Source organism: Nothoprocta perdicaria, unplaced genomic scaffold, assembly GCF_003342845.1.
Source record: "Nothoprocta perdicaria isolate Ctin4 unplaced genomic scaffold, notPer1 scaffold_83, whole genome shotgun sequence".
NCBI classification, from domain to species: Eukaryota; Metazoa; Chordata; class Aves; order Tinamiformes; family Tinamidae; genus Nothoprocta; species Nothoprocta perdicaria.
The window spans coordinates 3,004,434-3,021,477 of NW_020456121.1; the positions used below are offsets into that span (position 1 = coordinate 3,004,434).

At 48.0% G+C, this 17,044-nt stretch overlaps 1 protein-coding gene across 1 annotated transcript in view; it reads left to right on the forward strand.

Annotated features, from left to right (window-relative positions):
* The window catches only part of CHN1 (chimerin 1), an 85,608-nt gene that overhangs the window by 1,245 nt on the left and 67,319 nt on the right, over positions 1 to 17,044 (forward strand). Inside the window, exon 2 of the mRNA XM_026052095.1 lies at positions 15,899 to 15,937. Coding sequence (XP_025907880.1) covers positions 15,899 to 15,937 — 39 coding nt within the window. The remainder of the gene's footprint in view (positions 1 to 15,898; positions 15,938 to 17,044) is intronic.

Sequence of the window (17,044 nt, forward strand, 5' to 3'; positions counted from 1 at the left end):
CGCAGCGGGCAGGGCCGCGCCGGGCGCGGGCGCAGCCGCGGGCTCGTCCCGCACCGCCGGCCGCGGGGAGCCCCGGGACACCCCGCGCGGTCCCTGCGCGGACGCGGCCGGTGTCGTCCAGCGCGTGTGTTGTTCGCACAACGCGCTCGCCTCCTTCCTGCTCAAACAAATAACTTGCTTTCGTTCGTCTCGCGCTGCGTGGGCTGGTGCCGCCCCGTAAAATGACAACAGTTTCCAGAGTTTTTGTTGACACCTGTTATATTATTGCAGCCTGTTACGCACCATCGTAAGACAGGGATGTGTTGTAAACGGTTTTCCGTGCGGATAAAATCCATCTGGAATGGGATTGAGCTACAGTGCCGTCACTTACAGTTACGTTTCCTGCCTGAGGTTGCGGGGTGCAGGGGGTGATAAATGGGGGTTCGCCCTGGGGCAAGCGGCCGGGGTCGGCGCGGGCCCCACTCGTGTCCCCGGGCGCCCCTCGTGCCAGTGGGCGTCAAACCTCCGCGGCGGCTGGTAATAAACGGGCTCCTGGAAATGGCAACGCCTTGGGCGTCTCTTCGGCTATGGATGCGAGGGAGAGGGCTGATAAACACAGGTAATAGGTGCGGTGTTTTGGGAGAGCAAGTTGTGATTAAGTTGCAATTGAGTTACCACAACCTGCTGCGTTTGCTGCTGTCCCCTGAGCTGCGGTGGCTTTAACAAAGCCAGAGCAAGACCTGCTTGCTTTAGGCTTCAAGGAGAGCCTTAACCTTTACCTCGAAGCTCGGCTGCCTGCTGGTATTTGTGTTTTCAGGTAGCGCAGCTGACCTGTGCCAGCTCATTGATAGAGTATTTAATTGGCTTCAGTGTAAGCCCCTGCCAGAGCAGCATCAGCAGAGTCAATGCACCTGGATGGATGCACCTGCTTGGGAGCGAGCAGTGATAACTCCGCTGTGTGAATGTGTATTTTGCTTATTCCAGTAACGCTGTCCTGAGCCTGCAGGTGCCGGGGAGTTCCTGCTCTGGCTTCGCACGTTCACACAAATTCCGGGCTCGGTCCTGCTGTCTCTTTTCTGACACATGCTGATGTACACACTGAATAACACTTGACGTGTTTCAGGGCTGCTTCTGATAGTACGTGGTACGAAGGACATGATGTTTAAGATCAGTTGCCAATTTGGGGAAAATGACCCACCAGTGTGGCGCGTCCCTTCCATCGGATGCGTGCCCATGTGTGAGCACAAGGGACAAAAAGGGCTGGGAAGGCAGTCGGTAGGGGTAACGTCTCTAACGTGCTCTCTCGGTGTTGTACAATGCTCCTGTGCCTGTAGCTGTACCTCTCCGGTCCCCACCTTCCTGCAGGCTGTGTGTTCAGGGCTGTCTTCGTGGAGGACTGTAGGGCTGCGCGTGTCCCCGGGCTGTGGCGCTCCGCTGGCGAGCGCAGCGTGCCGGCCGCCGGTCCCTGCGAGCCCGTGGGGCACAGCGGGGCTGTGGGGAGCTGCTGCTGGGCAGCGCCCGCCGCTGCGTGCTGCAGCCTCGGCGCAGAGCGGGTCGCGGTCACACAGAGTCGGGGTGCAGAGGCCCTGTTGGGACCCCAGCGGGGCCCTCTGCAGTGCCTCTGCAGAGTGGGGTGTCTCCAGCACGTTGAATTCGTGTCGCTGCGCTGGGAGGTATGTGCATTTTGACTAGGATTGTGTCGGCAGAGGGCTGGGAGGCAGTCAGTGTGTTTGAGTTGGGAGAACTGCTAGCTGAGCCTGCTGTTCCTGGAAAGAGTAGACGCCGTGGGTTCGATAATCCTTATTTGTGGATTACCTACCCAGAGCCGGCAGGGATTTTAGGAACTAATTTGCCCATAAACCAGGGAAGACTTGGACACGCTGCGCGTGTAAAGGTGTGGGAGCGGAGCAGGAAGGCGCGGGGCAGCGGCACGCGCCGCTGGGCAGGGCCCGCGTGGCGCCGCTGGCCGCCTTCGCGCACAGCTCGAGGCTGCTGGACGGGCCTGAGGGAGCCCAAGGAGCCGCGGCTTCCGCCCTCGGCTTCTCCGTGGCGCAGGAGGCTGCCCTCAAGAGGGACAACCAGCCGTTGTGTCTGTAACGAGGCTTCCTGGGAGCATGGAATTGTTAAGGCTGGAAGCCTCCTGTCCCTTATCGGATATCCCGGTAAGCATTTAGAGGAAGTCAACATTGTTCTTTGAATTATGTATCTGTACTGTATTTCTGTATTATGAATTGTCCTTACATTTCATGAACTTGCTTTTTGTGCACTTGTTTGCTAATCAACTCTGTTGTGCAGACATAGGAAGATAATTCCAAGTGGTCAGGTGTGCTCTTCATGAACTTACTTGTTTCAGGTTATTGATGCTTTGTTGCCTGCATGCTTTCTCGCTCCTCCAAAGGGTGAAATATCACCTTCCTTGAATACTGGTGGTTAAGGAAAAAGGCATTAAACAGTTTTCATTTCTGAAGTGTTTGTAGTGTGAGTGGATCCACATGAATGGTGTTGGAGACAGAATTGTGGTTAATTTGCTGCCCTAGCTGAATTCATTTCTGCAGCTCTAGTGTCATCCTGGTTGGAAATAATTTTCCCTTAATCTATTAGCTATTATGGGAATGAGGCAAGCCCTTTAAAGTAGGCTTTTCCGTATTTGAAATGCTGATTAACAAATGGCCATTTGCAGTTCCATTCATCTGTGGTTACTGTTCCCCATGCAAAACAGATACTGCTGTTTTGAAAGGCAGGATAGGTGTATATATTGGTACAAGCAGGTACTTCCTAACGTGACAGTCTGAAAGGAAAGATACTGTATAGAAATAACATCAATTGATTGTGGTGTGAGTACATGTTTTGCCTGCTTGGGGAAGTCTTTAACTTATCGCCTGCTTTGGTAGCCAAGTCAAAGCGAGTATCCTTTAAAAAGGGGCTCATCAACAGGTGATACCTGGGGATTCACTGCAGGAAATGCTCGGAAATGAATCTGTTTCATTCCTTATATGTGGAACCTTCTAAGAAGAGGATGTAAGCAGATCATTTACAACTAAGACTGGTCTTTTTCTTTTTCTTTTATCTTTCAATGTGGCTCTGATCTCCTCTTAAAATTCATGGCAAAAAAAGTATTGACAGGGCCTGTTAGTTCGTATTAAAATGTTCTTTGAACTTTGTTTCTTATTTGGATTAGGTCATGGCAGTGGTTATAGAGAGTGTAAATGTGGCTTGTTAGAGGAATAGTGCCCATCGCTGCTGCTTTTTGCTCGCAGAAGAAAGAAAGCATAGAGAAATTTGCCACCTCTCATCTGATCTTGAAGGGCTTTTGAAAAGCGAATGTGTGTTCCGTGTTGCACTGCTGGGATTAGAGTGGTTTCACAAGCACAACAGTGAATTCAAAGTAATCTACTTAGACTGGATAAGACAGATATCCTGACGTGTTTATCTCTTGCTTAAATGAGTTTGACTTCATTCACTGCCAGCTGATGCAGACTGATTTCGAGAAAGGTTCCAGCAAGTCAATATCTAGTCACATTGGGCACTTAATACTGTTTAATGAGAAAATTAAAACACTAAAAAAATTAAGGAGAGAAAATTAGGGACGCTAGTAGTATCTTTCTCACGTAAGGAAGGACAGTGTTTTGCTTTGTATTTTTTCAGCAGGATTTACAAAGGAAGCTGGTTTGTTAGGCATGAATAGAAACCACTTTAGAGGTAAGCTCCTCATCTCCTGACTCCCGTTCAGAGACCTGGGAAGGAAAGTGCTCAAGTGCAGGGAATCAAAAGATCATTTTCTCCCAGGTGCTGTGCTTACCTACTGCACGTATAGAACCTAATGAAACAAATAAGCACGGCAGCCTTGAAAAGGTTTTGCTTCAAAATGCCAGGGAGAAGCTGAAAGGGAAAATACTTAGAAACTGGGGAAAGAAGATTGATCTGTTAACTGGAAATTGCTATCAATTGATCAAAATGTTAGGAAAGTGACACTAACACTTATAAATGAGGCTGAGACATTTCAGTCATGACTTTTCAAATGGCAAATACTCTTGCAGTGTGGTAAGTTCAGGCAACAAATGAGTGTGGAATGAACGACCTGCTCGTGAGCTAGTAAGGGGAGCTAGTAAGGGGAGCATCTCAGCAGGCAGGGCCCGAGTGAAATGGGTCCAAAGACTGAAGAAAAGCTTTGCTGCTTTGCTGCTGTGCGGAGCCGATCCCCGGGGGAGCCCAGGGCTGCTCTGTCCCTGCGAGCCTGGGGTTTCCTCTCTCTCCGGTTTGTTTTGGACTCAGCCGGTCCTTTCCACCTTACTGGATTTGGGGAACTTCGTTTTCTTACTTTATCTCGCCCAAGAGATGCACTGAAAGATTGCAGAGCCCAAGTAATAGGTACATATCAGTGTCAAGAAAAGCGTGTGTCAACATATAGAACACACAGTTCTTTGGTTATGAATCAAATACTATTTCATTCAGCAAAGTTAAAACGTAAGCAAACCTTTTAGGTTTGTACTGCAGCGTGCTTTTTATCCCAAAGAAAAGCACGTTAACCACGATCCGACAGGAGCAGGCGCGGTGCACGCTCCCCAGGAGCACCTCATTGCCTCCTTTGTGCTGCCTCCGGCCGTGGGGCTCTCGCCGTGGGGCTCTCGCCGTGGGGCTCTCGCCGTGGGGCTCTCGCCGTGGGGCTGCCCCACCGTGTGGGCGCAGGCCGCAGTGACGGCTCTGCAGCAGCTGGGCCCAGCTGAGACAGAACCGGCCCGGGGCCTGGCCCAGGGCTGCCCGTGCTTGCTGCGGGAACGCGAGGTGCTCCCCGAGCCCTCCCAAGACCAGGAGCTCGCCTGGGAATTTGTCAGGAATCAAAGGTCTCCTGGCAGACCTTTGTCCCTGCTGCAGCAGCAGGATCAGACTAGATGATCTCTAGAGGTTCCTTCCAACCTCAACCCTTCTGTGATCCTCAGAGAGTAGGAGAATCTGTCCTGTCCATAGGCTGGATTGCGTCTGCCTTGTACAGCTTTATAAATGACAGTAGGAAATTAAAAACCTAGATTATGCATTTTCAAGTGTGTCTTTGAAACATGGAAATGACATTTTTTAAAAAAAGCCACTGAAATATTTTGTCTTCTGAAACACTTAATACCACTCTTGGTGTTACGATTGGAAGGTACCTGGCCGGGTGGTAGAAGACACTGGGAAGAGTTAGCGTGTGCCGTGTGCGGGGTTTAGATGTTAGGGCTGTGGTGGCCCGACTCCGGTCCGTGCAGGGAGGCTCCATCAGCTCCACCTGGGGAGCGTGAGGGGCTCGGCTCGTGTGTGACAGCCTCTGCGAATGTCAGAGAGCCCATCGACAGGGCATGTTTGCAGCGATCCAAATCCCTTCCTTCTGTAGCTGAATAGGAAGCATTTTCATAATTTCTGGAAAATGCACTTATAAAATCCTATTTATTCCCATGAGTGTGTGACTTCTCTGCTCTATTGTGATATATTTCTCCTCAATGCTCCCTCTCTGTCTCTTGGAGCAAGTCCCTGACAAGCTTTTTGGGAAGACCTGAGGCTGCTGTGGCAGTCAGGGCGAAGCAGCTTTTGGCTAAGACTTTATTTGCAGTTGATAGGCTGCGAGAAAGCGCCCGGCTTTTCATAGGGATAAGCCGTAGTTCCCCAGGGGAATGCACAGGAAAGCTGCACCCCCTGATTGCCCTGCTCCTGAGCCACGGGTGGAAGTTACGGGTAGGTTTCCCTGCTCGTGGCCTCAGCTCCCTGCGGGAAGGGCTTTGGGATATGTGCCCGGGGCTCCGTGATCCTGGAGCTGCCTCCCGACTGCTCTTCTGTTTCCTGCTCCTTCCCACTTCCTTCTCTGCGAGAGCAACTGCTTGTAGGCAGCCTTGTTCTTCAGGAAGCTGAAATTAAAACGTAATTGCTGACCTTGATCAGAAACTGGATGTCCTGGGGCAGATTGCTAGGGGGAGATTCCCACTCCAGAAGCAAAGGTAACACTGTTTGCTGAAGAGTGGAATTGCTTCCCTGAGCGTTGAGTAGGTACCTGCATCTGTGGCTAGACGTGATGGAGTGCACCCGCAGTCGCAATCATTTAAATTTTATAGCATCATATAACAAAGTCTTTGAGCACTGATGCAGCAGGGGAATAAGTGCTAGGAGGTTATTCCTACTGCAGGTAAATGTGGGGCTTGCAAAACAAAGTAATAGTCCAGTTCTGAAAAATTAACCTGTCGTTTTAGTGCAGTATCGTCAATCGCTGGCTGTCACGTTGGCAGGGTACAAGTTGGTCTCCTCAGTGCTGAATTAATACCCTGTAAGTACGCAATCCAGAGCAGACTATAAAAGCTGATGATAATTATTTGGTAGCGCCAAATCTAAACTTCCATATTTTCCCATGTGCATGTTATGGCTTCCATATGAATCTGGGCACAATGCTTCACTGCAGTGTTCAATCATTTTTCATTTAAAAACAAAAAACCAAACCAAAACAACCCAAGATGCAGCTCTTGCTCACCTCTGCTGTAACACCTGAGTGTGCACACAGGGAAGCAAATGCTCTGGGCATAGCAATTAATTTTACTGATTTCCTTTTCAGGTTTTACAAAACCTGTATTTGTAAATGTGGCTTGAAGGTATTGGGAAAAATCTGTTTTAAAAGAAGCAGAGAGACATTTTAAGTTAGTGGTTCTCCTTCCTGGTGAGAAAACATTTGAAAACTTTGTGTTGAATTTTATTCCCACGCCAGAATTTACATGGTAAAGAAATTAGGTGCTTGTTTATTGTTGCACTCATTGGCAGTATAATGTGGTAAATAAGAGTAAGTAACCGTGCAAAGGAAAATTACCAACCCAAAGAGGCAAACAGAGGAAGGAGGGAAAAAATGTCTTGATTATTTTAATCATGAGATTTCATGAGTTCACCTATGCAAAATATAAATATTTAATATAAATATAAATAGAATAGAATAACGGTTTGGGGGCCCTACGGAGGCCGGGGGAGCCTGGGGGAGCAGCAGAGGCGGCCCCTGTGCCCGTAGCCTACGTGGAATATTCTCAATGTTCTGGAAGGGTTCACGAGAAGCCAGAACATTTTCTCTCTACGGTTTTTGCCATTTCCTGGGGCTATCTTAGCAATTTCCTTTGACAAGTTTTTTGCAGCACTCTGCCTCCCAGCAGTCCCCATCCAGCCACACTGGTAAACCAGAACACTTTTTAAATTTCAAAATGGATTTATGATCCATCACAGTCTACAGCTCTCCATGTGTTTATTTTTTGTGTCTTTTTTCATGCTACCAAATGCAGTGATAGAGGTTCTTTTTGAATAAAGTCAGTGTAGATCTGAATACACGGAAAAGCTGCTCTCCAGAGAAGCGATGCTGCCTGGAGGATTGTTGGCTTGGCAGGTTTAGGGTGGAGACACCAGTCTCTGACCTGCAGGGTGATTTCCCCTTCTTGCGCTCTGCTTCTCCTGCCGGCCACTATCCGTATTTTCTATTTAGACATCAAGTTTAGTCGGACAAAATCTGATTTTCCCTTGTGTTCGTTCCCATGGGGTCTCATTTCCAGTAAGGATGTGTTGATATTCCAGCAATACACATAGATGTTGAAAACCTCTTTCTTAACACGGTACCATGATAACATCTTCTGTTTCTGGTTCATTTTATTTATAAAGCATGAGAGGTGTTAAACCCCGGCTTCTATTATTTACACATCAATTTGTCTGCTTTGAGATTAGGGGGAAAAGGAGCAACAGCTTCAGAAGAGAGACAAGAAAATCATGTGAATATTTGTCAAAAAGGAAGAGAAAAAGGGGAGTTGACCCGAAAGGGTGCATAGGTCGCCTGCGAGTATCGATGCCGGGGGCTTCCCAGGCCGCTGCGCTATTCCCGGCGGGAAGGCGCTGCCTCCCTCGCGGAGCCAGGGCCCTTTGTGTGCGGCGCCGCGTCCTCCCCTCCCGCCCTGCCGCTTCCGCCCGCTGCGGCGCGCGGCCCTGCGAAGGGAAATCGCTAAAGGAGAAAGGGCAGCTAATGGCAATCATTTTGTTGAGACGTTTTTTGCTGTAGTTCTTTGAGCACGGTGAATTTCTCGGTTTTCCTAGCTGGAGCGTCAGGCTTCGTGCCATCGGATGCCTCTCAAAGGCTGTATGTGAAAACACAAAGAGGGAAGGAATGACGCTGCTGGCTTTCAAAGTGAGGGAAAACTCGCAGCAAATGGAGAATGGGGCTTGGGGTAAAACCATAATTCCTGTTCAAAAGAAAAAAGGCATCCAACCACATTGTGTCCTTCTCCCTTTCTCCAAACCTGCCAAAACACTTTTTAGGAGCTTCCTTCATGACAGGATAAAATGATCCTGTTTCCAGGCAAGGGTACGTGGCTTGATCATCTGCCCTCCTCCTTCCCACCGTGAGTGTTGATGCATCGCAGCTGTTCTGGAAATACAAGTGCATGAGCAATAGCAGGGCTGATTGACAATTAGCTTAGAAAATGAAAAATCTGTTTCTAATAACGACAGCAATAGCTTTTCTGCAGCCTTGTTGGCCTAAGTGTATAAACGGGTTAAGCGTGGGGGAAGAGAGGTGATAGCATCTATTAGAGCGTCAGGCATAGCTGGAAAAGAGACACGCTTGGGAGCACACGGGTCTGTTGGGATCTGTTCTTAATTTTCTCCAAGTAACTTCTTTTCTTGCCTCCGGGTGGGTGAAAGGAGGGGGTTGGTTGGTTTTGTTTTTCCCATGGTAAGATACGGAATGCACAGCAGTTATCGTGGGCTGAAGCAGAAGGAGGGACAGGGTTCCAGTGGATTCTGCCAATGGATAGAGAGGCAGCATCAACGCTGGGCTCTTTGTTGTCGTTCACCTTCTATTAAACCAAGTGTTGTATTTGAAAGTGGATTTTAGAGCAGACAACTGAACGTATGTTCGTTGTTTCGGTGCTGTGCGTCAAAGAAATTCAAAGCAACCAGGCTACAATGATAAAACATGCCTCCCCGTTCAGTGAGTTAGGGTATTGTGTAGTGGACAGAGGGGTTATATTATGAGATGCCTCAAAGCTCTTCCTTTATTTAAGGTTTCTTCCACTGGAGCTTTACCGGTCAGACTCCTTATTCAGGTGAAAGGATTAATTTATAGATACGAGACACTTTTATAATGTAGCTTTATAATTATTAGTGGGACTATTAGAATATTTGAGCAGTCAAGCTCCTCTCAAACTTCCCTGTTGGATATTTTAAGAGAAATCAAATCAGAAAGAAACATTGATTTTTGCAGATGCTGTCGGATTCTGGCTGTCGGAGTTGTTGCTGGCTAACAGTTGTGGTAAAACTGAGAATCTTTTTGTTTTATAAGTATTTGGAAGGACTAAAACAAAAATGATGGAAAATGAGCGAGGTCTCTGGGCAGAAAGAGGAAAAAAATTACGAGAAAAAGAATTTTTTTCAAACAAGCAAGCAAAAAGCAGGACAGGAAATGCAGGAGGGGAAATACTGCTTTCTCCTGGCCTTCGTTCTGGAATCATTGCTGGAAGCAAAGCAGTTTAAGGAAAAAATAGCTTTGATAGATGATTCTGTATTTGCGTTTTCTTTTCCCCAAGGGAGCTTTTGACTGTCTGTGATCAAATTGAGTGTGTCCACGTCTCCAGTGAAAACTGGCCTGGATTTTGACCTGGGGGGTTTGATTGTGGTGTTCAAGTTTATTTTACCCTTTATTGATCAGAATTGCTCTAAGACTTTACCATCCTTATTTACAGAATCTCTGGACAAATTGCTGGAGAACGTGATTCAGCCAGTAAGGGAATATTTCTGTTGTTCTTGAATTTGAAAGTTTTGTTTGCAAAAGAGCTGTTAAACCCTGCACCCAACCCGTGTTCCTTCAGCAGTCTGTCTGGGGCAGCAGCTACGTTCAGTTTTACCATAATTGTTCTTTTTTAAATCTGTTTTGCTCTGAGATAGATAAATTTAAAAGACATTAAATTTTTTTCCAACACTTTCGGTGCTGAAGCAGACTTTTCCGCATTCCTGTGGGTCTTGGAGCTGACACGTAGGGATGATCTGGAGCAGGGGGCTGTAGCGAGCCGCAGCCCGGCTGTTTTCACTGTCCACAACTGACTCCACTGAGCCGGCCCGGGCAGCGATTCCGCGGTAGGTCCCTTGTTTGAGAGGGGAAGTGGTATTCCCAGAAAGGCTGGGAATTGGCTGGTGTTATCCCGAGGGTTTGAGGAAGACTGTTGTGAGCTGAAAGTAAATTTAAATTTTATTTGTCAAATGTCCACAAGGTGGCACTTTTTACCTCTCTGTTTGAGGTATGTTTTTATACTCAAAGCAACCATAAGGAGAAATTTTAGAGATTTTGGAACTCTTTTTAAGCAGTCGGCTAACTCTGCTTGTATGGGAAAGGGATTTTCCTCCCTTTCAAACCAGAGTCAAAAGAGAGAAACCCACAGGGTCTGTGTCCTTTGCTTACCATTGAACACATGGAAACTCCAACTGTTGGGAGCCCCAAAGTAAAATTCAGTTGGTTTTGATTTATTTTTTACCATAGTGGATTTTTAACTCCTCTTTTTCCATTTATAAAACAGCCTCTTAGTCAGATGTCACTGTGTTCATCAGATAAAGAGGAAGAAAAACAAGTACTTTCCTTGTTTGGATTCAGTGAAAATCTGCAAACAGATCTTCTGTGACCTGCTCTGCTAACCTGTTTTATTTAGATGCAGATACCAGATTTACTAGATAGTTCTTTACCAGCAGCAGTGACATTGCTCAGCAGAAGATTCCTCATTAAAGTTCCCTGTTATTCACGGAGAAGCAGTAAGATTAAACCTGCCAATACAAGGCGTTGAACTCGAGCCCTTGTCAGCGGGTGCCTTTTTTCCGACCCCATTAGAAGCACTTCCATTGATTTTCTTTTCCTTTTTTTTCCCTGCAGATCAGACCTCAGCCCTTCATAGAGGCCGGGGGGGGCAGCGAGGTTTTTTTCCAGCTCCCTCCAAGAGGGCGGCTGAAGGACAGAGCGCGCGGCCGACTCGGGGGGCTGAGCCGGGAAGCAGCCGGAGCGCTCCCAGGATATTGCACACAGGGATAAGGGGATATTCCCCTTAACCATTTCTGTTCCAGTGTCGCGCCTGAGAAGCAAAGATGTATTTGTTTGGAATAGGGTCAACAAATCTGTGAAGAACAAAGAAAAATAACCGGGATATGGGATATATTTGTCTGATTATAACTTTCCTTCGAATCGTACTGTATTCTTCTGCTCTTCTCAGGTGTTTTTTTTATGTGAAGAAATAATATTCAGCTATGGGTTGGCTGTGTTGTTTGTGTGTTTTTTTGCTTTCTTGCTCAAATAATTCAGACATATTTTAGGCCTAAAAGCCCAACCCTGCCCTGCCCATGGATGCCAAGGACAGTGGCCACCTCGGTCAGAGCTCAAGGCCAAGGAGAGGAGCGTTGGCGTGAGGACAGTCGCCTGTCACGGGTGCCGTGCGCTACCTGTGGACGTGGGACGGGGTCATTTCCTTGGCATTTCCTGTGTTCCTGCCAGTTTCTTGGAGGGTGCCCTAGATGTGTGTTTTTATCCTGGATATTGGTTGACACAATGACTGTTTCCCATGTGGTGACTTGTACAGTCGGATAGGGTGCCCCGAGCCGGAGACGTGGCACGGGGAAGGCGGCTGGGCTGTCCCTGCCCGTGCACATCTGGGACAGGGCAGCACGTGGGGTTGTTCACGTCTGCCTCCCTGCTAGCCCGACTGCTTCGTGTGCGCGGAGCCCGGCCCAGAGCTTGGGATTTACCCACAGCCTCTCGCACTCGGGTACCTCTCCGTAGGCCGTGGGCTTTGGAGTTTGCTTGCTAGAAGTTTTCGAGGTTTTTTTCCCTTTAATTCAAAGGAATTAATGTGTCAAGAACAATATTAAAGCAGCATCAAAGACTCCTGAAAAATCTGGAGATATCAGTCCTCATTGCTGCGTGCAAGAGATTATGTTGTACATGCTGGAAGTGTGAAAAAAACAGGATGTTTTGAGCGTTGCTGCCCAAAACATCCTCCGCACTGCAGGTATCTGCCCATGCGGCCCGGGATTCTGTGCTCGTGTGGCTGCCGCAGCAAAGGAACCCGTGGTGTTCTCCAGATGGGTCCGCGTCACGTGCACCGTGGGCGTCTTGTGATTGATTTCTTTGTTTTCAGGGACTATTAGGTCATGCTTTTATTCAGTCAATTTTATTTCAGCTAATTCTCCCTCCTCCTCCCCTCCGTTTCCCTCTGGAAATGCTCCCTGCGCGGCTGGATCAGCACCGGGGGCTGACAGCCAAGTGTCACCCTGAACCCTGACATTGGAGCCCATTTGTCTTAATCCTGCTGGCTGGGGAGGCACTGCATCCAGCCTTTAGTCACCTCGCAGCTATTTGAGCTTGGTTTTAGTTGGAGGGCACAACAGCCCTAACTGCTGGGACCCCTTTGCCTGCTGCTGAAACGTGTTGTGATGGCTGGAGCTGCATCTCCGCGGAGAGGTGGCAACGTTTTCCTGGTTGTTTTGGGGACTGGAGGATCTGCTCGGCAAATAAATTCTGGCTTTGATGGGCAGGTCAGCTGCTGGCATGCGCATCCCCAGGGCATCAGGAAGGTGTGAATAAGCAAGGCTTTGAGGCTGGGGAGGGATTTTCTAGCGGGTGTTTTTGGGTCCTGTTGTATGGGTCAGCACGTGGGCTTGTCTGCTCATGAGGCGTCTCTGCAGGAGTTGTATTTTGACGCAGGTTGCCACCACACAAAGCAAGATACAGCATCTTGTGGGTTAGAGGAAGTACTACATTGCAGTGGCAATGCAGTTAGTCACGTCTGTGCTTATGGAAAAGTCCGAGATGCTCCCGCAGCGTTGGTGTGCGACCTGCTCCGGGCTGCCTCTGTGGCTTCCCGTCACCTGAGGCCCTTTCCCGGTGCGGGCCGGTGTTAGCGGCCGTCGCGCCGGGCTGCTCCTTGTCCCTGGCCGCGGCGGCTCCCGCGGAGCTCTGCGCTCCCTGCGGCTCCCGGTGACCTGTGCACGCGAAGGAGGCCCTGCCGGGCCGGTCCCCTCGCCCGCCGAGGCGCTGCTGCCCCAGCTCTGCCCCAGCTCTGCCCCACGCCGGCCCCGGGCACGTCCCGGCTGCCCTGAGCACAGGCAGGGCCGCGGGGCGGCAGTGCCCGGGCTGAGAGCTGCGGGGCCGCGCGGGAGCCTCCGTGGGAAAGCTGCAGCCTGCCAGGGAGAAGGTCAAGAGATACCCATCTCTTCTGTCCGAGAGGTTTTCCCCCATTTTCCCCCACATCCTTTACCTTGTAAAGTGTCCTGGGAGGATTTAAGGTGATGTATCAGTTTAAGCTACTCTTAGGCTTTTCTTTATGGATACATATATGTGGCAAATCTGCATACACAATATGACAAGTCTATTTAAGAGCTTGAATGTCAGTGTGGGTTTTGGGCAGACAGTTAATTCTTTCCCATCTGTGCCAGCTGGAAAATTTTTAGGTGTCAGTGTGGTTGCAGGGTAGAGACTTTGAAGAAATCCCATTATATTATATAAAATAAAATCTTACATGTATTCCCCTCTAATCAGAGCAAAGGTCTGGAGAATTCAGAAGCTGTCATTGTCTGGAATAGTGGGAAATAATCAAACGTTTTCATTTTTAAAGGTTAGGAAGATTATTCAGCACTTATCAGCTTATCCAGACTTGGTTTGAAATAGCAATTTATGGACACGTACAGTGTGCTTGATCTAAAAATGTGCTTGCCAGTGAGCAGGGCCTTCCTGCAGGCAGGAATCTCACTGCTTTCGGTAGGCTCATGACTGGATAGAGTTTGTGGCGTCATTTTATGCATTTATTTTTTGGTCCTCCAAACCTTTGGGGAAAATCGGCTTTAAAACTGAGTCTCACATCAGGTAGAAAGCACAGCTAGGGTAAAACGTGAGGTACAGCTTGTAGAAAATGCTTTTATCATGGAGACGTTTAACCAAGCTTAGATATCAGGGAGCTCCAGGAAAACCCGAGAACTAATGGAGAGTTTATTGTGCTAATTAAGAGCCAGCTCATGGGAAACGTATTTCCAGTTTGCCATCTTATTTAGTCTCTTACTGTGCCTTACGGTGGTTTCGGGTATTTTTGGATGCCAGTTGGAGATGCCGTACATGGAAACCTGCATTATATGAGATTTAAGCCCTATTCCTAGCTCTGCATTCTATCCTATTGATGACTTGCTAAACTTTGGCCCACAATAATTAACTTTCAAAAACCAATAACTGCCATGAGAGCAATCTGAGGTTAGCGGCCATTCCCTCTTGTTTCCGTACAGCAGAGTGATTCTCCTTTTGTTCCTACAGGAACAAAATCTGCAGAGCCCTTTCCCTGCACTCTCTTACTGCCCTGTACCTGCTGTTAGGGTATTTTATCAGGTAACTTTCTTTTTTGTTTCAATTTACAATAAAAATGACCTTTAGTTTTTCATTGCCTTGTGTGGGGATGGCCCAAGGGTATTTGAGCAGTGTTAAGGCAGTAAAGCTTACAGGCACAATTTCTAGCAAAATACTTATGCACAGCTGCGTATCATAAATCATTCCTTCCAATCTCTGAATGTTAAATGTTTCTTATATAAAAGTTACCGCTGTTGTTATCTGGCTTTAACAAGGTCTGGGGTTTCTTGTTTGGCACAAATATTGTTGCCTTTTGGTTTTATAATCAAGCTGCCCTAGCTGTAACGCTTATACAGCTTGAGTGCAAGCAAAGGTAGCTTAGGCTGCCAAAATATTTGTGTTTTCTTAACAGTTAGCTCATATTTTAAAAATACAATGCATGTTCTCCTTTACTTGCATAATTTGTTTGTAAATCAAACTGATGCATATGTTGCCTGTAAATAAATCATAGAAAGGAGAAAAGAATGCAGTTAATGGGTAGAAATAGCCTCTGGGGACTAAACCTGTGTTTTTTTGCCGTTTTTCCGTGTGACGCTGGTGCCAAGGGATCCTGTTGCAGCGCCTCTGGAATGGATCTGCTTGCACCGCTTTAATTCCCCGGGCTCCGAGCAGGAACGGGTGTGGATGGACGGCAAGGCGGCCGTAGGGGTAGCAGCCTGCTCGTGTGGAGCAGCAAAAGGCGAGGTTAGGAGGAGACTCGAGCGAGCTGGAGGCTGAGCCGGCGCAGGAGGGAGCTGGGGAGCTGCAGTGTGAGTCTTTGCCAGGTAAACCAGAGAGCAGCAATTCACCAGCTCCGGCACAGAGACGTTTTGCCGTGGCCCAAGGTGGGAGAGGGAGACCTGGGAGGAAGGTGGCTTATGTGGCAAAGCAGAACAGCAGGATTTGGCCACCTTAAAGCCTGGCTTGGGAGCACTTGAGAAGGAGAGCAAAGATGCTGGACAGTCCTCAGCTCCCGAGACAGATTCCCACGTGCAGCTCCTCGTGGCAGCTCCCAGTGAGGGGGTGCTGGGCAGGGCCGAGCAGCACCCGGGTGAGCAGAGCTGGGCAGGGGCGGGAGACGTCCTGCGAGAGGAGGCCGCCTCTTCCCGGCGGGCACCGCCGGCGCTGAACGGCTCCCAGCGCTTGGAGGCCCTGCAGGCCCTGGCGGCCGCGCCGGGTGCTCGGAGACATGGATCCCGACCATCTTTTCCCTGTGGTTTGAAAGCAGACTGGCAGATATGTACAAAATAAAACAACGCCCTTCTTCCCTTCCATGTCTTCGGTATTTTGTCTTCTGACCTGTGTGTTTGCCATCTTGCAAATGGTTTTACACGGCTCTTATTCTATCAGACTTCAAAAATACTTCATTTTCATTCTAAGGAGGAAGGAAACTTTTGACAAGTTGGTCTGTGTTCCACTAGTAAAAGTTACTTCAGACGAGGTGCAGTGTTTATCGTAACGAGTCTGCAAGTGCTTCTGCAGGCTTATTCCTGTTTTAACATGTTTCTGATACAACAGTGAGATTTGTTATTTTTCTTGCAGATACTGATGAATACCGACCACCTGTTTGGAAATCTTACTGTAAGTATCTCGACAGATTTTTTTTTTCAAGTTTGAGTGTAAAATGTGTCATTTTGCAGCTTCAAAGTAATCGTAGTTTTTAGTTTCATTAGAATATCAGTTAAGAAGTATCAAAAGTAAAAGGGTTCATTATTATCTAGAGACAATTATCCCCAAAGCATTAAATTTAGCAAAACAGTAAAGACTTAGTATGTCTGTCCTTCAGTATTTTGCTTAGACTGTGAACTATTTTCACAGCCACTAATGTGTGCAATTGGTGCAAGGGTTGGGACATTGATCTGTAGATTTGTGGTGAAGCCTCTCTGTGCCTCTGGAGGCATCGTTTATTGTATCAGTAGCTTATTGTATTTATTGTATCAGTAGCATATGCCACATCAGTCGCTTAGTATCAAAGCACTTGTACAAAGCATGATGCAAACAAGCTTTTGTCTTGCAGAGAGTGGCTGAAAGATGACGTGGATTTCAGTCCAATCATTAATCATGACTGAAACATGTGAATGCACTTGTTACTGACTGCTGTACATTTTGCCTTCATTTGCAAGAGTCAATAAAGAACCATAGTGCTGCACCCCGTGAACTCAGGGAGCACTGCCCCTGCTTCAGGTTATTCTGGGCCATCACCTGTAGTCCTTACATTGGCAAGCGGGCAGCCTGAACGTGTGGGTATGTGCAGATGTGCTGGGCATCACGGCTCTCTGTGCTGAGCCCTTGTCGTAACTTAGAATTAAGGGCACAATCATGGAGCTTCATCATGTGCCTGTCTCGTGATGGATGAAGAGGAATGTCTTGTTTGACGGCCCTGGCAGCAGCTGCTGCAAGAAGCTGGTGTGGATTGGTTTGAACTGCACACATCGATTATGGGAGGAGGATAGGGTAGGGAGCCTGTTCTGTCATTTAGCTGGTTCGTCTGCCACGCTTTGGGGAGGAAGAGGAGGAAAGGTAGCGTTTTTCCAGGAGTTTCTTCCAGAAATTGATTTCAACCTTGCTTAAAGAAAGGTGGGAAATGATTTACATGTTTTAACCAATTTCTACAGATCGTGCTGATGGTGTTTCTCCATGGAAACACCCCTACTCACGTTGTGGGTTTTTTTTTTTGTTTTTTTTTTT